Source organism: Protopterus annectens, chromosome 5.part0, assembly GCF_019279795.1.
Source record: "Protopterus annectens isolate FY-2018-M chromosome 5.part0, PAN1.0, whole genome shotgun sequence".
Classification (NCBI taxonomy): Eukaryota; Metazoa; Chordata; order Ceratodontiformes; family Protopteridae; genus Protopterus; species Protopterus annectens.
The window spans coordinates 1,175,845,444-1,175,867,117 of NC_056735.1; the positions used below are offsets into that span (position 1 = coordinate 1,175,845,444).

At 38.6% G+C, this 21,674-nt stretch overlaps 1 protein-coding gene across 1 annotated transcript in view; it reads right to left on the reverse strand.

Moving 5' to 3' along the window:
• The window catches only part of PCOLCE2 (procollagen C-endopeptidase enhancer 2), an 815,974-nt gene that overhangs the window by 230,213 nt on the left and 564,087 nt on the right, over positions 1–21,674 (reverse strand). Inside the window, exon 5 of the mRNA XM_044071023.1 lies at positions 4,452–4,588. Coding sequence (XP_043926958.1) covers positions 4,452–4,588 — 137 coding nt within the window. The remainder of the gene's footprint in view (positions 1–4,451; positions 4,589–21,674) is intronic.

Consider the following 21,674-nt stretch of genomic DNA (forward strand, 5'->3'; position numbering starts at 1 on the left):
AGAATTTACATTTCTTTGCAAGCTGCACCTGGCCAGGAAGCCACAGCAATAAAAGACACTTTTACATGTAAAATATAGCAATTATCTCTGTCGTAAACAATAAAAAGAATGTATTGGTCCAGACATCCTGTCTCAGAGCTTGATATCAAACACAGTTGTAAGATTCCTTACTTAACAGCTTTCCTCCAGTAGGGTGCACTCTGGTTACATTTTTGAAACTCAATACAACATATAGTTTAATCATAACACATAGTTCTCTTTACATTTGTAAAACAAGTCTGTGGATTATATTAATATTTACAAATGACATAAAATTATTTACAAAATCCTATCTAGCTAGGCTGGCAGCCTTCACATAACATATGAAACAATCATACTTGGCAACGTTAATATCAACTGGAATAAGCTCTCTCCCAACTCCCCTAGCTCTACTATCAACCTATACAGTTTCAGCCAACTTATTACCTCTCACACCCGCATGCACAATAACTCAAGCTCTGTCCTCAACTGAATCCTAACCTCCGACCCCAATCAGTATCACTATCCCTCCACCTTACCAGACTCTCTAAGCGATCACCTCCCTATCACAATAGTTAGACTACCCCCTCAAACTCCAAAAACCCACCAATATAGAAATTGCCATAACGTGTCAAATTTTAATGTAGAAACTTTCAACAATGAACTCTCCCTAATTAACTGGTTGCACAAATATAACCTCTCTCTAAATGATGCTGTTCTTAAATTCAACAGAATTTTCCTAAACGTACTAGATACCTCATCTCCTATCAGAAAAAAATAGGATCCAATCTAATCCATCCCCTGGCTCACTAAAGATACCATGAAACTTACAGCTAGTACCTGGAAACTATGGTCTAAGTCTAAATCCCCTTCTCTCTTCCTTAAATATAAAGAAGGTAGAAACCTTACAAAACATATCTCTCAGGGCAAGACTAAATTCTATCAGGAATCCCAATCCACTCAGTTCTCCAACCCAAAAAAAGTTCTGGAACATCATGAATAGTATACTCCATCCTGGAAATCCCTGTACCCCTAACCCCTTCCTCACCAATACCCACGTTGAAACAGTGACTCTTATAAACAACTACTTCATAGACTCTATCAGAACCCCCCCCACCAAGATAAACCCCAAACTCAACTCCTGACCTCCTCAACTTCCCAATCCCAGTCAGCCTTCTCCCTGAAACATGTTTCAACTAACTATATCAAATCCCTTCTGTTAAAACTCAAACCATGCTCGCCCTCATTTGACAACCTACCACCACAACTTCTTAAACTTGCTGCTAACTCTATTGCCTATCCCATCTCAATTCTTATTAACCATTCCATTAAAGAATCCACAGTCTCTGAAATCTGGAAATCCTTTTATACTATTCCACTTCACAAGGGAGGTAACGCCACTGAACCCTCCAACTACTGACCAATAGCCATCCTCTCCCCTCTCTCAAAAATTCTCGAGAAATGTATTCATAGGCAACTCTTAAACTACCTACTTCATAAAAACCTTCTTACCTCCTCTCAGCATGGTTTTAGACCTCACCTCAGCACATCCACTGCCCTCTTATCATTCACCCAGACTGTGGCTGAAGCAAGGGACAACAATAAACTTGTATCATGTGTCTTCCTTGACCTCTCAAAAGCCTTCAGCACCATCTCATACTCTAAACTCCTCTCTAAACTATCTGAACTAAACCTCTCAACCCCCACTATCCTCGGGTTCTCCAGCTATCTCAACAACCATCAACAATCTGTTAGATGGCAGACCTCTTACTCACCCTTCTTACCTATACAAACTGGTGTCCCCATGATCCATTCTTGGCCACTTCTCTTTAATATTTTCACTAACAATCTTCGCTCTACCTGTACCTCTTCTTCACTAATTCAATACGCTGATGACACTACTTTATCACCCTCTCTGACAACCCCACTGGCCTACACTCTCTCACCCAGAGTTCCTTTAACACCATAGAACACTGATTAACTGACAAACAACTTATCCTGAACCCAAAGAAAACCAAACTCCTCCTTTTTCTTCCAAAATCGGCAACTCATCTCAAAACCTATTTCCATATATCTTCTCTTGACAACACCATTATTCATGTAGACTCCTCTACTAAACTCCTTGGAATTACAATTGGCAACCAACTAAAATTTGACCATCACATCTTGCTGTCCATGAAACAGACCAATCAAAAGTTAGGGTTCTTTATAGACATAAAAAATTCTTATTCAACACAGCTAACCTATCTCCTCCCCTGCCTTCTTTACACTCCCCCTATATTCACACACATCCAAGAAAATCTTTTAAGCAGACTTACAAAAACTTACCACCAGATAGTCCAATCACTGCCTTGCCTTAAAAAAACTATTATGGCTTGAGTTCCCACAACTACTTCAGCTTTCTCAACTACAAATTGCACATTGTCTCCTCTACAAACCTACAAACTGTCACTCCCTGTCCGCCCTCCTATCCCTTTACACCCCTGCAGGATCTCTCCATAGCACTGATCAAGCAGTACTTAACACCTACAAACCTAACAAAATCATAGGCAAATTACTTTACAAATTCTCCATAGCACAAACCTGGAACAAACTCCCAATATCCTATGACTTATCCAGTCATCCCCCCTCTTCAAAAAAGAACTAAAAACCTACTCTGCCAACTCCCCTTCATGCACCTGCCATCATATCTCTCAACCTCTTAGAGCAAGAAATTTGGACAAAGCCATAAATAATGGGGGGACAAAGGCCTAAAAATAGGGGTCATTTTTAAATATAGCTCTTACAAACATAGAAAGTTGATCGAATAACAGGTTTTGCATTAATGTGCATTTTCTAAAGTGTATGATGTCTGAAACTCAAATGCTTGTCATTATTTTTTACTTCAATTCTCAATGCATTGCCAATGATTTGCCAGAAAACCAAAATTTTTGGAGGAACAGACCAAAATATGAAGCAAATATCTGGACATTCTGCAAAAATCTGTACAGTTGAGAGGCATGCCTGCCATCACCCAACCTAAACTCTGGCAATCTGTTTCAAAAGTATTTTCCCTCCTTACTTTCAATATACTTACTAATCCTGTGAAACCTTAACAACCTCTTTGTGCACTCTTATAACTTCTACCCTCTGCCACCTCTACCCCCTTCTCCTTTCCCCTGATCACCACTACTCTTCTCCTCCTTAATTCTTCCTACTCTTTTCTAACTTTACCACCCTCCTTCCACCTCATATACTCCTGCTAACCCCTTTTTTTCTATTTCTTTGGTACATCCTTTCCTATATCTTACATCTCCTTTCTTTACCCACTACTTGCAAGGCCTCCATCTCATAGAATTATCTTTCTCAAATATTATCCCTCTAGCAAAACTTCCCTATTATTTGATATAGTACTCATATTCTTTATTTTCATACAGTTATCTGTTTTTGACTTGTAATCAAACTGTCATTGTTAGTACAGCTGCATTTTAATTTCACTTCCTTCTCCATCATGTATTAACATCATATATTTCTAGGAGCCTGTATCCTTCATTGTTTTCATCAGTCAATTTATTTTCTTATTTTTGTGCAACTTTTTACTCATATTTCACTTTTTATCGTGATATGCATTTTTTATATATAGTATGTTTTTACATTGTACTTTTATCATGCATGTTTATCTTACTCTTTACATTGTATTTTTGGAGCTTTTCTCCTCGGGTCTCCACTGAAAATGGGCCCTTGACCGAATTGGACTAACCCGGTTAACAAAAGGTAAATAAGTAAATAAATAAATATGTATAATACCCATGAATGTGTTATGGGTAACCCTTGTATATGTAAAATTTGAAGCCATACTTACTCATTTTTAAGTAGGTTTACTTTTTTCTAGGTGGACAAACTTACTTACTCATCACTGCTTGACTATACTTTGACTCTTTGACAGTCAAACAAAGAATCAAATAAAACTAGACTGCATACAGGAAAAAAAAGCTGAAGCAAAGTTGCCAAATGCTAAAGCTGCTTATTGATTACCTTGCCAAAGATCTTATAAAACTGGACATTTCTTGGCCTACTGCTTGAAGCAGTTGTTCCTCTATTGAAGACAACTGTAGGATTCTACAACAGTTGCAGTCATGACATCCCCTTCTGTCTCAAGATTCAATGAAAGTGCTTATAGTTTTACTGTAATGTACAAATAATTAACATATGTATATGTCTGCACTTCTAAAGACTATAATAAGCTTGAAAAGAAAATATCCATCTATCTTTTCCAAGTATAACATGGCAGCACAGAAAAGCAAAAACGACAGTGTCATGCTAGCATCCCGGGTGACTGAAGACAGGGATATATACACTGCAACAATCTGTCTCTTCATTTGGGTATTTAATGTTAAAATACTGATACTTTTTTCTGAACACTGAAACAAAGAATTGTTTTTCGCATTTCTTACTCTGGGGGACTGTCACCACAGAATTTCCCAATTCTTTTCGCATCGTTGATTTCACCACCATTAAATACAGCAACAAAGTCATATCTGCAGTAGTTGTCTCTCTCCACATCAAACTTCTCAAACTTGATCTCAATTACCTGGAAATAATATTAACTAGAATTAGTATAACATCAAAGGTACCACAAAGAAAAATGCAAGCATTCTACTTCACAAGTGTAACAAAAATGCACTTTATAAAATAGATTTAGAATTAAAGTTTTAACCATAAATCTTTGAGAATGATCTAGAAATGGAAAATAAACATTAGCAGACAAGTTTTGACTGCCTTCTTTCATTTTCTCTTCACAAACGTTTATTATAATATTGAATAGATGTTAGTTTTAAATGTCAACACCATTAACTATTATCTTTCTTCAACAAAAGGAAAAAAATATATATTTTTTTCTTGATATGATTTATGTGGTCATTTTGCTAATGAAGCAGTCACTCTTCAAAGCCATTGTTTGGACACCAAAGATCATACGAAGCCCTGAGATTATAAAATGTCTTATTGTCTGTAAAGAACTATGAGGTGGCGCCCACCATGAGTGTCAGTCCCTGCAGCATTATAATGACCACACTGGCTGTCAGTAATAACAAACTAATTTAATAACAAACTAATCATGATTCAGCCAAATAGAGCATAAAATAATCACAGTGCAAAATACAAACACCACAGTCTCTGAGCTACCCATCTGCTGAAATGAGTCCCTCTTAAAAACTTCCAGATCCACATTAGTTTTAAAATTTTCAGACTGTGCATACTGCAAGTTACCCACATGTTCACAAAACCATGTTCCTTGACTTCTGCCCTCCCTCAATTGTTTGTGCTAATACTGTTCCTATGCCCACCTTGGAAGTATCTGTGAATACTATTAACTTCTTGGAGACATCCAAGGCTGAAAACATGGGTTCCAATACACCATATATTTACAGCGTCTGGAATGTCTGGGTTGTCATGTTTGTCCATTTAACATTTAGTGGGTAGCCACCCTTGGTAATGTCATTTGGGGTGTATGCTATAGTTGAAAATTCAGAATAAACATGTGGCAGTAGTTGGCAAATCCAAAGAAAAAGCTTTGACATGTATTTTGATAGTATAACTTCTACCTTCCCTTCAGATTAGAAATTAAATCCGAGGTCCCATCTGCTTGAGCTGGTCTTGTTCAAGTGGATGTAAAAGATCCCATGTCACCTATTGAAAAAGTAGGATAAGTTTCCCAATGCCCTGAGTAAATTTCCGCTAGTACTATATCACCAAAGGTCTCTCGTGAAAAGAACCAGCTAGCCTAATAGGACTAACCCAGCCAACAAAGGATAAATAAATACATAATAAAAGTGGCTTTACTACCTCTCCTCCTATCACATTGTCGAAATATCATGTTTTGGTCATACCCAATATACATTTAGCTGGGTTGGTTGTTGATTTAGTTTGATATAAAGAATTTAGGATGGCTTGGACCTCAAGGAGATGATTTTCTCAGCCACCATGGAGAAAAACTATGTCATCAAGGTAAGCTGCTACATACTGCTATGACTCTGTCATAGTCCATGTTGGAGTGAATGACTTGAGATGTACCTCCCTGGACTATATGAAGAGAGACATGATCGAGCTCAGAGAATATGTGTTCCAGTCAGGTATGTCACTAGCCTTAAGCAGCATTCTACCGTCACCCAGAATGATGCCTCAATACAAACAAAAAAATTATTGACTTTAACAACTGACTTAGTTTCTGGTGTCATTCTAAGGGGATCCCATACCTGTTAGCCTGGGAATACATGATTGACAGACCACGATGCTTTGCCAGAGATGGCCTGCGTCTGTCTCCCTTGAGTTTCAGACTTCTGGCAAAGGCTCTTGTCTTCCCCATAGTGTCTTTTTTTAGGTAATGCCTTGAGGTGAAAACTACCAACATGAGAATCTCATCTAAATGCAAATTAAAGGTCATGCTGCTAACTGCTAGGAGTCTAAACATGGAACTGCACCCATTGCAAGCATTCTTAACCCTGGAAGATGCTGGCATTTGTACAGTCACAGATACCTGGTACAAAGCTGCAGAGAGCATCCTAGCCTTACCTAGTTACTCATCCTATCATACATACAGACACCAAACTGAGGGCAGCAAAGCCAAAGGAGGAGTTGTTTCAATATATATTAAAGATATACACATCTCCAGGCTGGTCAAAAAGTATGATGCACAGGTGATCCTCCAGGTGCAGTTAACGGTTGACAAGACCCCTATTCAAATCTTAGTTAATTACAGGCCCCCCAACGTTGACTCAGGACACCCACGCCACCTATCTGGACCTCCTCAAATGTATTAAGATTCAATCCTACACTCTTATCCTGGGTGCTTTTAACTACCCAACCATTGACAGGAAGACCTACTCAAGCCAGAAAACAAATGCTCAAAGATTCCTTGACTTCATCAATGTCAATGCCTTGGACCAGCTGGTTGACACCCCAAAAGAGGTGACAAAATCTTGGACTTGGTACTAACCAACACAGGAAACCGCTGCAGCATCCCCACAGTGTCATCATCCCTGGTAAGATCAGACCACAAAATGATCACCTTCAAAGTCACCATCTCCCCCCCCCCCATCTAGGGTTAAACAGAAAAAACTCTCCAAAGCTGATAATAACCTTCTGAGGAAAGGTTTAAACAGCTTCACAGCCCCCTCCCCAAGTGTAGGAACTGGCACTAATGTCCAAACCTAACCAAAGTACTATACGGCCATTTATATAAATGCATGGATTCAGCAATACCTGGCAGGACAAAATCCTCCTCCTCAAGGAAGAGTAAACCTGTCTGGTGGACATAGGCTATAAATACAACAAAAGGAAAAAAATGCTTTCCAGGACCTTGAAGTAACAGGTGCCAAATTAGAACCAATCTCTCCTTGGCTTAAACAGGCAAATAGGGGTATTAGTGAAATCCTCCAAAGCTAATTTGAGTCCAAATTGGCCACATCTACTAAAGACAATTATAAGGCCTTCTACACATATGACCACAATCTAAGGGGAAACACCCAAATCTGCTCAGAACTGATGGTCAAGGACACCACATACACAAATGCCTTGGATATAGCCAACCTGCTGGCAGACAGGTTCAGTGAAAACTTCACCTGTCTGTCCCCCCCATCAGTAATCCAGGATATCCCCATCACCCCCCATCCCTTATCTCTAGGGGACAAGTCATTATTGCTCTCTCAAAGGCTAAAATCACAGCTTCCGTGGGACCTGATAACATCCCAGGCTACATCCTACACTCATAGCACCATTAGGCACCCTATTCTAAGCCTGAGTACTGGTTTCGGCCCAGTTGAGTGGAGGATGGCCACTGTCATCCCTCTGCACAAAGGTGGAGCATCCACAGATTCAGGCAATTATAGACCCATCAGCCTAACTAACCTGATTTGCAAGGCCATGGAATGCATTATCATGGACTACATTAACAAGGACATCTGCAACTTTCAAAAGCTTTATCCCACACAGCTTGGTTTTGTCAAGGGGAGAGCATGCCTGTTAAATTTAGTAGACTTCTTTGAGTCAGTCACCAAAGCCATGGATGAGGGGAAGATGGTACACACCACCTACCTTGACCTGGCCAAGGCCTTTAACACTAATCCCCACTTGGGCATAATAGATAAACTATCCCAGTTTGGCATAAATCCATATGTGACCAGATGGGTAGCTAACTGGCTCACTGACAGAACTCACTCAGTCAAAATAGGGGTAGCTACCTCAAACAGTACACCCATAACAAGTGGCGTACCCCAGGGATTGGTCTTGGAGACCCTGCTGTTTGAGATATCCTTCTCTGAGGTACAAGCCAAAACTAGAGGTCTATGGCTGACCAAGTTTGCAGATGACTGCAAGTTGGGCACTGTCATCAACTCCCCTAGTGATGTAGACCTACTACAAGAGGGTCTCACATAGACAAATGACTGGTGCCAGAAACAAGGCCTCAAACTGAATTCCAAAAAAATGCATCACCATCCCCTTTGGGGAGGGTGACATCCCACAAATTACCACATTAATAACAATGTCCTAAGCAAACAAGCAGTTGTGAGGGACCTGGTCACCCAAGTTGACAGTAATCTAACTTTTGACCACCATGTTGCCTACATTGTACAGAAAGCTTTCTACATGGCTCACCTCATTATTAAGGGTATTTCTTCCAGGAAGAAGAAGTCATAACTTCCCTGTATTCCTCCCTTATCAGGCCCATCATCGAGTATAATGCCCCTTTCAGCATGTACCTCGCAAAGGACATTTGAGGACTATTGATATCATATCAGACATGACTGCCAAAAAAAGGTAGGAAAGTAGCACTGAATCAACAGAGTTAACAACAATTCGACTGTTGCTAGGCTTTTCCAGTGTAATAAGTAGTGCTCACAATTTTAACACATTTCATTTTTTAGGCAAGAAAACAGTTCACAACTTCCTTATCCAGGATAACAGTTCTACATACTTTAATATTCAAGTTGGCAGCTTCTCCTAACAGCTTAAAAAAATGGCTTTCCATTCAGTTTCTACATACAGTATATCAGGTCCCCATTTTGGTATATGCTGCTGCTAAAATGTCAACCATGCACAGCACACATGGTATACATATAAAATTAAGTATATCTAGTGTAAGAGTCAGGAACTTTCGCTTCTGGAAAAGGGAGATGTAATGCTTACATCAGTACTTTTAACAGAACTAGTGTAGCCTCTATCAGACTTCCCAAATAGTCGTGTATTTTGTATGTGTTGCACAGTCTACAACTAAATTCTGCCATGTCAATCTCATTATTTGTGTATCTTTAAATACCACATTTTGTAGGGCTAATGTGGAACATCTAGAATGTATATAACAGTTCTGGTGCATAAGGGACACCTTCCTAGTACTTTACACTTTGGTTAGTGTGGTACATTGAACTTGTACATCACAGTAATAGCTGCTAGGCTGTAAATCATTGCTGGTAGCTTCCGTGGTATACCTACCATGCAGAGTACCTGCCTTTTGTGGCACCAAGCTTATGAGACACCTACTCTTTGGCACATCTACCTTGTAGGACATGTTTCCTGTGACACATCTACTATTTGAGACAGTCTGTGGGATAACTATCTTGTATTATATGCATCATGTGGGCTATCTATCTGGCAGGATACAAGCCTCATAGTATATCTACCCTGTGAAACACTAACCCTTTTGGGTACCTAGTCTGCAGGACACCATATCTGTCTAACTCTGACATCATACAGCTGTTCTGTGGGACATCTACTTTTTTACATCAAGCCTGTGAGACATTCTATCCTGTGCTACAAGCAATCAAAATGTACAAGTTCATACATTCAGAACAAGCTACATTATATACACATCTCAGTGGAATATTAACATGCCTACACTGTTTGCAGGAGACAGACATCATTCTGTTAGGTACACAGGAGAGAGATGCACAATTATAAGTACAAACCAATCATGGCGCCACACAAATACATAAAATCAAGTGTATTTCACTTAACTTATTGTGTATTTATGCTTTCTCTTCATAGTACACACACATTTTGGTTTAGACTGACGTTTGCAAAAGGATTTTATTTTTTCAGGAAAGGTTTTTATTACACTATGTTGAAAGTGTTACTCTCCTAATTCTTTTTTCTTTTCTGGAAAAGTTTAATAAACAAATATTACCCACAAATTCTAGAATATTCTTTGGCTATATTCCAGCTACACAGTTAACTTTTTGGTTAGCACTGCATCTAAACTGTGCAAGTTTTTTTTTTTTAATTTTTAATTAATTAATTTATTTATTTATTTATATTTAGTGCCTATTTTTTTACTTTTTCCATTTTGGGATTAGGCACTCAGTGAATCACTGAATGGATCCTAGAATACTGTCAGAGAATTTATGCATTCCAATATCATCTGCACAGGGCTACTGTCATATGAGTTACTGAATTTAAACAATATTACACTGTTGTGCTAGGTTGCCTTGGTACTGTTGCTCACCATTGGCAGTATCTGCAGTGTTGCCTCTTACTGATACTAGGTAATACAAAAATAAATTAACATATTTCTGTGTTACTGAGTGAACGTTTTGCTCATTGGTGTTGCTTACTACCAAGCACTATAGTACTTTGGCATTTAGAGCTACTGCTCTACAGTACTGCCCTACAGAGTGCAGGGTTACCTTTGTGATATACGTTTATTACTTCACTCACTACTATATTAATAGTACACTGAAACTATTTGCTTTACAGTTACCACATTTAAAACCACTCATTTAAATTATCTGTAGCTATGACAGTTACTGCACAGAGATCCATTGGGTTAGACTGTCTGCTGCTGATTGTTTCCCTAACCTAATGAGTAAAGCTTTTTTATTTAAATTTGACATTTGAAAAATGATTTTCTTATTGATCTTAAATACCTCTGTCACTTTCACATTTTATTTGTACTTATGACTCCTACAGTGGTCACAGCGTACTCTTTTCTCCTTTAGCCATATTATGTTATTGTGCTGCCATGTTTTCTCATACCCCTTCTTCTGCACCAGCCAATATGGAATCTCAGTCAGCTTTTGTCCCTTCTATAATCAGACTGATAGCACTAGGCATATTGCGTCTGTGCAATAAACAGAGTTGGGTCATGGTCAAATGGGGCCCTAGGCAGGGTAATAGACCAACAGCCCCCCACCTCCACCCCCAGCAGCCATTCCGGTGTCCCATTACTTGTCTCGCCCTCCCCCCCAGTTATCATAAACACTGTCCAAAACTGTCAGCATGCACACTATTTTCTTCTTTTTCTTTTGAAATGAAAAGAGAGATCTGGATTTAATTTAAAACTTGTCATTCATGTACCCTTTGTTGACCAGGTTAGTCTCACTAAGTTAGTAGCCTCTTTTCAGGGGTGACCCTTGGTTGTATTTATATTAATAGGGCATATTTGTCCAGGGAATTGGGGAACTTCCCCTATTCTTTTATATAGCTCAGGTGGATGTAAAAGATCTCACAGCACTTGCCACCAATGCAGACAGATGGGTCTTCAGTTTAACATCTCACCCAAAGGAAAACAAACTCAGTAGTTCAGCAACCCCTTGTACTGCACTGCAGTGTCAGCAGTCCATTTACATGGTGTAGGAATACAACTCACATCCATCTGTATAAAAGGCGAGTTTGCTGCCTGTTGTACTTCTAACACTGCTTTGTAAGTTTAGAGCACAAACATTGATAGCCATTTGCTAAACAAAACAGTTGCACACTGAAAACAGATTTTGCATGAGAAACAGTAAACTTCTCTTCCCTTTAAGTTCACATTCTCTGAAAATACACCCGGTCAATGGCAGGTCAAGTGTACCTTGGTGCCTGGGATGTTTTCAATTCATGGGCCTCCCTAAAAAATCATTAAGGCCAGGCATAAATGCATATGTTATTTGATTCACTTTCCAGATATAATGTATTATTTGTTAAATAAAGCAATGTTTATTACAGTGCATTTTAAATTTGTAGTTTTGAACATTTGCTTCCATTAAGCAGTGAAACAAAACGTATGAATCAATAAATGACAAAAATATCTATTTCAGTACATTTCAACCAAGTAGTAGTTTAAGTATTCCTCAATTTATATCCTCAGTTTATATCATGCTTGTACCTCTATACACATTGTAAGGTTGAATGGTAGATAAATGTATATTCTCTGAGCCTGGGAGTTATTTTGAGAGGTCCCTACGTTAGCAAAATGTAATAAAATGAACAATACTTTTTTATGGAGAAACTGTTTGATAATGCTATGTATACACACGCATGCCCAAGCAAACACATACATTTGCAAACTGCTAGAATATTACTTTTCTGCTTTATTTTGTTAGCCAGCTAGTGTGACTTAAATTTTCTCACTGTTCAGAATTAACTTTTATGTTAAAATGTGACTCGGATGAAACAGAAAACTGACTTGGATATGTTTGTTTTTGATTTAGAGATAAAGGTGCTCACCAGATGTTCCTTGATGACTGTGGAAATTATATAAAAATGGAAGAAGAGTGGCATGACATTCACTAAAGTGACAGAATGAGGTTCACAGACATTTACTGCATAGACGGTGACTCTTTTATAAACTTCTATAAACCTATGTTACTTATGTCAGAAGGACAAGTGCTACTCCTAGTATGGAGAGAGATGGTTAAGTTTATACATATTATGTAATTATAATGGGATACACATGGATTTCCATATGGAAACCACTAGCCAGGGAACATCTTGCAGCTAGGATGGTGAGGGAGTAAACTGTGCAACAGAAAAAAAATGTGCTAGAAATAATTAACCCTGTTAATGTAAACAGCCACAGTACACATCGGCATAGCTTGGCATTACATTTTAAATGTTTTGTGTCAGATTTTATTAAACAATGGATTTGGCCAAATGATGGTTAATAAAGTGGCCGGATATTTAAAGTATAAGGATACATAAATTCTGCAACATGACACTAAGCTGTCACATCTTTTCCGATCATTAGCAAAAGTGACTGGACTAGATCTGTAAGTAAATGTGATAACAAGCTACAAAAGTACAGGTCATATAAAACATTTAAAAGCTGGACTACTAGGAGTCAAAAACACAATTCTGAATGTGATGACATGCCATGCGGTCTGGATCTTACAAACTTGTGAATTAAACTTGCTATGCAATCATGAAACTAACATACATCTCAGCATTCTGGCAGCAGTGCTACGGCCTGGAAACAGTGGGTTCAAAATGAAAGTATAAGGGTATGCATTAAACTGCACACTGTGGCATTTAACTCCTTCCCTTGTGGGTTTGAGCATAGTACATAAAAATGCATACCACAGGTCTGTGTGGTAATAGTGATATATTTTTGTAGGGCCACTGTGCTGTGTATGTGCAGAAAAGTAATGTGGTTTGGGAGGACTGTAATATTCAAGATTTTAGCATGATACAGCTGACAGACAAATTCTGAATGGTCTTATGGGTAGTCTAGGTTCAGCTTCCACCTGATGCACTTCTTTTTCCCACATACACATTTGTGAGCACTGTATGACTGTGTGCACAACACACATGTGTAATTATAAGAACTATAAAGCTTACAACACAGCTATAGCCAGTTGGACGAATGTTTCATAAAATACAGGGGACTCAAGAATAAGTAATTACATTGAAGCTGTTGCACAACAACCCAGATTGTGTTCTGGATGGTTTAAGTTCATCTTCCATCTATGGTACCATCTTACGTCTGGCCCCTGCACGTACATACTTCATAAAAGTGTAGATTATGCTGCCATGTAAATATGACTGAAGAGTTGTAAATCACCTTTCTCTTCACAAGTGGCTTTATGTTAGAATGACTCAGAAATGTATTACAACATTTAAACTGTAGCTTGTCATTTTAGACACACATCAGTGACTACATGAGACAACCATATGTTTTACATCAAATAACAATATCACTAATTAAAAACTGTGTTTCCAATAAAAAGGAACAAAGCAAAGTCACCCAATATACAATACAGTGGTATGCAAATCTAATATAATCTCACTGCCAGTATATAAATATGGAATTCTTAAAAAGAGGCAACATTATACTACTTTATATAATTGAAGGGGAGCAATTTGGTATGCAAATCATACTCTCTGTAGAGAGTATCAGCAGCTGAATGCACAGGACCTATGGCCCTGCAAAAGTAGGTCTGAAGTTGCAAATAAATTATGGTGCAGATTCGATAAAGGCTACACGGTCCACTAAGACCATGTGCATGTCGGGGCATAATAAGCACAATGGTAGCGCTCCATTTTGGATTTAGTAAGTGGATCTGCACAGTGTGTAGAGCCACACAAACATGGAAAACATTGTGACAAGCTAATTACTGCATAAACATCTGAACTGTGTGCTAATCAACCAATCTAAGATGAAAGATCTATTCAACAAGCTATAAAGCAATCATATAGACTCAGTGTAGGTTTTCCCTGTGAATTCCAAAACCTACTGGAATACAGCCACAGAAACTTCTGTGCACAAAAACAATGTTGGGGGCTGCAGTTGCTCTTATACATGTGTATGTGCAACAGGCCTACATCTACATTGCTAAAGCTGCTAAAAAGTCTTGGCCAAGAAGGAGAAGGGTGATTAGACCGTGTTAAACTTTCCATGTTCTGCATGAGGTGGAAATTGTAGAGCACTACATGGTAGATAGAGACACACTACAGGAACTCTGCAACCTCTGTTGTCCACAACTGACAGCAAGGGCAAACTGAGGGGAACCAATACCTGTGGAGACTAAGGTATGTATACCACTTAGAATATTAGGCACAGTGGTGCAGCGGTTTGCATTGTTGCCTCACAGCAAGAGGTTCTCTGGTTCAATTCTCAGCTGCAGTGCCTTCTGTGCAAAGTCTGTATGTCCTCCCTGCATTTATGTGAGTTTTCTCCAGGTGATCCAGTTTCCTCCCACATCTGGAGTGTTTCTTCCCAGGCCTCCACTGAAAATTGACTCCTTCCAAGTCAGACCTTCCCAGTAAAGAAATGTTAAATAAAATAACTAAAATAAATTAGCTACAGGAAACTTTCAGATGCCAACAGGGGTTGTATTGGGGGTGTTACAGGCATCAGCATTCAGGATCCTGCATCAATTCCTGATTGTTATGCTGCAACATGCCAGTGATTATATACAGTTTCCCCATACACCCGAGGACAGAGCTACAACTATTTAGGATTCCCACCGCATAGTACACTTCCCTGAAGTCCTAGGTTCCATAGACTGCACACATATTGAAATCAAAGTAACATCCGGGGAACAGGGAAGGGTGTACATAAACAGAAAGAAAGGGCTTCCACTCCATTAATTGCCAGGTCATGTGTAATGCTAAGGAAATCATCCTGAATGTGTGTGCTAGCAACTCTGTTAGTTACCATGACTCACATATCTGGCACAACTCCCAGCTCTATCGCAGGTTTCCAGGGGTCATATCCATGGAGTGATATCCTACAGGCTGATTTACTGGGGGATGCAGGGTGGCTGATGAAACCCATCAGAAATATACAAACACACACACACACACACTCACACACACACACACACACACACACACACACACACACACACACACACACACACACACACACACACCAAAGAATGCTATAATGAGGCACATGCTCAAACAAGAAGTATCACATAGTGTGTGTTTGCTCTCTGAAGTCACAGTTCCAGTGCCTATATACATCAGGGGAGCCCTGCAGTACAATCCCCATACTTGTGCTGAAATCTCCACTGTCTGTGCTATTCTTCATAATATTATTCTTAGAAAACAGCTACAGCAGGAACACCAAGGGGAAGGGATAAACATCCCACCACCACTGGCAAGGTCACCACAGCCACACACAGGTTAGGAGTCACAAGGGTATCCAGTGCCCGCTGTGGGTGTAGGTAGACATAGGCTTGCACAATATGCCCTTGCCCTGGCCAAGATGCAACAGATAACACATGTACTCACCACCTAAGGGGGTAAACCTGCATCCCATTAACATACATACAGTAACATTGATGCCAGGTAAAACTTACAACCATTGCTCACCCATGGAATGGCTGTGTACTGCTAACAATGCACAGACTCAGACCTGAAGTCAAACACTTGTAACTGCTGGACTATCAAGGTAAGTGCTGATCATAGGATATGACAATAAATGTCTAAGAACACAAATGAATGGCAGATCCTAAGTATAAGGTGTGTGATATAATGTCATACACAAACCAATGCTTAGTCCAAAACAAGAAATACCAACTGTACTGTTTACCATCGAAATACCAGGATGACTAAACAATTGCAAGAGCAAAACTTTTGAAACCCAACTTTTGCTGTGGCATCACAGAAATAGTACTTGATTCTCCCACCCCCAAAATAACAAGAAAAGGACAATTGTATAATACAAGGAATAACACATAATTCACCTGTTATGAATGCTTTCAACACAATTCTCACAAAATGTGTACACATTTAAAGCACAAAAGTCAATGTATATGATTGCTAATCACCCTCACTGTGGTCAGCACTCCCCTGGTGGTGTCTATGGGCCATCTTAGAAGCATAACACCCCTGTGTCATTGACAATATAGTACTTTACATTGCCATGGAATAAGATAGAAAAGTCTGTAAGGTAACCAGTTTTAACATTAACACTTGCAATGACAGTTAATAAGGCTGTCTATCTGTGAAAGTCAATGCACGCCAAAAATGCCTATGCCTATGCCACTCAGCCTGGAGACACCAAAAATCTGTACAAAGGCCCATGAAAAGTAGGTACAACTGGCCAAAAATCTGGACACTAATTAACATAAAATGTGCATGTATAATAATGCAACTATGCCCACTCCATTGGAATTCTGGGATACAACATTGAAATAATTGTGAAAATGTTCCCCAGTTTAACATTAACTCTGAAAATATACATTCACTGAAAAACACCATTTAAAGTCCCTTTACGGTATTAACAAAAAATCTTAAGGGAAGTAGTAGGCAATAGGTACGTAAAACATTTTGCATTCTACTTTCTGCCCTACCACACTTCTAGCATGTGTACACTGACTGTCTTGCTTAACTGACAAACCTGTGTTCACCAAAGACTCCCACTATTGGGATTCTGAGTAAACTTTGCAAGACATTAACTGTCCAAAAAAGGAACAAGTAGAACAAATACAGTTTTAAAGTGATGTACAGCTCCCAGTACTATAAAGGACAAAATGATGTAGCACTTGCAACTCAAAATGTAAGAAAAGGCAAAACAGTATGCACAACACTGGACTGAACACAATATAGAACTTGTAAACATTTACATGATCTACATATTTGCAAGTTGGTACACTTACATCTCTTCAAATAAAGCATGCTGTTGTTTATCCTTCAGCTTTTTCCCGGTAAGGGGTCGCCACAGCAGAACTCCGGTCCGCTAATAATTGGCAGTAGATTTTTATGAAACGCCAAGGTGCCAGAATCAGAGCAGAGGTCGAAAGCTGGTTTAAGGGGGATGTATTGTTGTGTGTGACGAGCATGGCCTTTTTATTTTAACATTTTTTACAGACATTAATGTATAGTGTAACTTCTTCTGCTATTATTATGCTTATTATGGTAGCAGGTAGATTCCAGGTTCCAGAAGGGCAGTGTAATGTGCCCCACAAGGCGATCTCCACGCACATGCTCGACTCTTTCAAAAAGCATTGGCCAACTACTTATCATCACTTAAAAGAGATTTTACAAGCTGAGAGTGAGACAACTGTTAATAACAGTGAGGCTCTTTGCCAGTCAAGGAGCCAAACAGTGTTAGGTGACCTGCAGACAGTTCTGCAAGAACTCAAAGTGAGTACAGACGAGTATACAAGAATGATGCCCAAACATATACCATCACACAAATAACATTATGTTTTTACACAGGGATTATTAAACAGACACAGGCTACAAGGGGATGGCTTGCTATGCAGTTTGGTATAGATGTGATAAAATGAGAGGGTTTGCATTGATGTGTATTTTCTGAAAAATAAGGTGTCACATTATTTGACAAATATAATAACCACTGATTTGTGTAAATATAGAATTAGTTTATAGCCATTGAACGTACTATAGTATGCATTCAAAACAAAAATGTATTTCAGAAGTGGCATAAAACTGCCAAGGGATATGCTGGTAGTGTGTGATAACATAAGCGCATGAGCATAAAAAATTAAAATAAAAATGAAAACAAAATCCGGATTTAAAGAGGCCAATCGGGAATTTGTGGCACCCTATTATTTTGAGCCCAAAACCTAGAAATACAGAGGAATCCGGTACAGTTCAGAGGTATGCCTATGCCAAGAGTAAACTATAATACACATACAGAAAAAAAGTTTAATCTCCTAATGCATATATATAAAAGTTTGGCTAGAACATGTTAAGTCAAACGTACTTGAAAAAAACAAGCATATCTTAACAACGTCGAAGGCCTTCTGTGCAGATAAATCAAGTCCTCTGTGTTCTACAAATATACAAATATACAAGTCCCCTCAGCTTCAAGTTCCCTAGCTACACAGTTACCTTCTTATGGTTTAGATTCAGGACTGTGAGCACAGGGAAGATACAAATGAGGTGTGATCTCATAAGAATTGTTGAATCCCAAACTTTTGGCTTTGTGTAGCAGATGTAAACACTGTGTAGGCATTACATCAGTGTTTGTTGCTAATGGATTGCAACTGTGAATGATTAGTGGGAGGAAGAAGGATTTCAGACTCTACCTGCAGTTGGTGTGTCAGTCAGGATAGACTTACAAAGTGTAGAAGTAACTGTAGCAAGTTTTGAAATGGAAGTGAACAGCACACATTTCTCAGTTTCTGAGTACTAAAAGCCAAACGCTGCTTCCTTTAATGAAAACAGTATTTTTCTGTCATGTAACTGTCATGCATTTTAAGGACAATGATACAACATGCCCTATAGACTGCATGTCTGAGAGTACAGCACAGATAAGAGAAGAATGAACCCAATATAAACAGAAGACAGAGCTGCACTGGTGCAAACAATAATCGTAAATTACTGTGGTTTGTAAGTTCATTCAGTAGTCTGACAGTTCAAATCCAGAGTTGTGTAGAAATCTGTAATGTGTGTTAACATTTATTATGTATTTTTTTTATAATATTAATATTTGCATGGTGCAAGGCTTAGTGCAAACACTGCAAAATGGATAAATACATTAAAATGTAATGTTAAGTTAGTTGTATGATAAAGACTACATAAATTGCAGCTGTGAATCAAGTGTATGTAGCACACATGGTAAACATGATGAAGCATACAGTATAAAGTATCTTTAAATTGTGTTTCAAGTCCCACATTTATCTTTTAATGCTGAAACATAATAAACACCTGTTAGAACAATAATGCATGTTTAGCTTTGCATGTCATGTTTGCACGTCTCTTACCTTAGTGTTGACACAGTCTAAAGGCCCAGACGACAAGAAGACATTGTCAATTTCAAAAAGGATACTTTGTTACATTTTTTGCTTTGCATCACGCAATGTCACTAAGTGCTGTTGTGCAATGGTCAGTAAGCTTCCACAACACATGCAGGTCCAGAATAAATGCAGACAATAGGCAGACACTTGTGAACTTCAAAAAGGATACATTGTTGCATATTTGGCTTATCATTGCACAAACCCACTAAGTGGTGTTGTGCAATGGTCCATAACACCTGCAGACACTAAGGAGACACCTGTCAATTTTAAAATAGAAACATTCTGTTGTGTGTTGTTTGCCACCACACAAACACTTTACATGGCATTGTGTGGTGGTCAGCACACATGCATAGTAATCAATGTGAAAATATAAAGCTGCGGCTTAGTTGTTCCTGTGGCAGCAGGCGTAAGGTAAGGGCTATAATACAGGTGAACCTGGGTTCTAATACAACAAAGTCTACAGTTTTATTACTGCTGGTCCAGTTTACTATGAATAAAAATTAACATTAGAAAATAATTACAAATAGAAATAACTATATTGAGCAGGTAAATTGAGCATATACAGGGTATCAGATATATATTACATGTGTCACTGTGTGTATCAGTAGAACTATGGTTCTACAATTAAACATTTATTTTCTGAACTTTCATGCCACACACACGCACACATGCCTAAACATGTTACTCTTTAATGTGTATGTGTAAATAATAATCAGGTCTGATAAACAAGGTCTCAGTTGCAATGACCACTTTGCATAGTAATGACTGTAAAAAATACAGTTGTAGCCTAACCTTCCCATTGGCAACTGGTATAAGTTAATGCTCACACTACAGGAGAGCCAGAGTTCTAAATTAGCTCACTCCCAATTTTACTAATGTCGTCCATTCACTTTTAAAAAACAAAGAACAATGTAAACATAATTGTAAATAATAGCTATGTATAGCACTAGAGCTCATATGAATTATATGTGTGACTGAGGGTATACTGACAATTATATTTCTGTAATTATAATTGTATTTTCTGGCCTTGGATAGACTTCATACATCAGTGATAGTCATGCACACATGAATGTATAAACCAGGACCTTGTCAGTCAGGTCAGGTCACAAACATACGTCATGTGTATATATAATTAATGAGAATGTCTGACAAGCACTTGTTCTTTGTTAAAAATGAAAAAGCACCTATGTAGAAGAATACGTTTTGACTATTTTACATGGGTTTGAATCCCACATTGTACAAATTACTCTTATCAGTGTGTAAAGCCTCACAAAAAATCTGTCAGGTCATAAAATTTATACCCCTAATAGATGTCGGCAAAGTTAAATCAATTAACAATTACAGCAGTATCCAAATCAGAAACTAATGCCAACTGTCACATTACCCTTCCTAGTTCATAAGCTGCCTTCTTCTCTGCTTAACTCCTTGCAAATACGGTTGGCATGGTGGTTTATGTTTGTGTAGTAGCTGTAAAAAGTGAAATCTCTAATTGGCAGGAGGACTCACACTGTCGCTGTTGGATCTGTATGGACATGGCAGGAGCTAAAAGGGAAGGTGCCCAATTTAGGGCTCAAAGAGGGGATGTACAGGAATCCAGACTATTAATTGGACTCCTTGTAAAGAACCAAAGTTGTAGACTACTGTAGGGGGACTTTACTGGGTCTCAATACAAATCTGAGGCTTGGAATAGTCTTACCAAGGCTGTCTGCAGTGCAACTGGCATTCCACACATTGGAAAGCAATCAGGGCACAATTATAATGACCTGAAAAGAGCCAAGCAGGAACAACTCAATCAGTGGCTGGATGAGTTTAGGATTGCTCACATCCCACAGCTGTGTAAGTATACAGATAAAGATAATTTAAATTAGATAGAAAAGCTGAATTTAGCCAAGACTGGCATGCATAATGCTCTTCTCTTTTTTCCCCTTTTTCTTTTACAGCCACCTAGGAGATAGCAGCAAACAGAGATACCCATCCTGAGCAAGGGGTATGGATGCAGCACAAAAGAATATTATTTCATCTAAAGTATTGCTCTAGTATACATTAATAGCAAATTAAGTATCCATATCTTAACTGTAAAAGCAAGCATGCATGCTTCAGCCTGTAGCTCAAGCCAGTTGTAAGAGTCAATTGTCATAGTGTTTTCAGATGTTGTGGGTTCACATCCTTCAGATAACAAACATATAATAAAATAATTTAAAAATGTTATGTTGT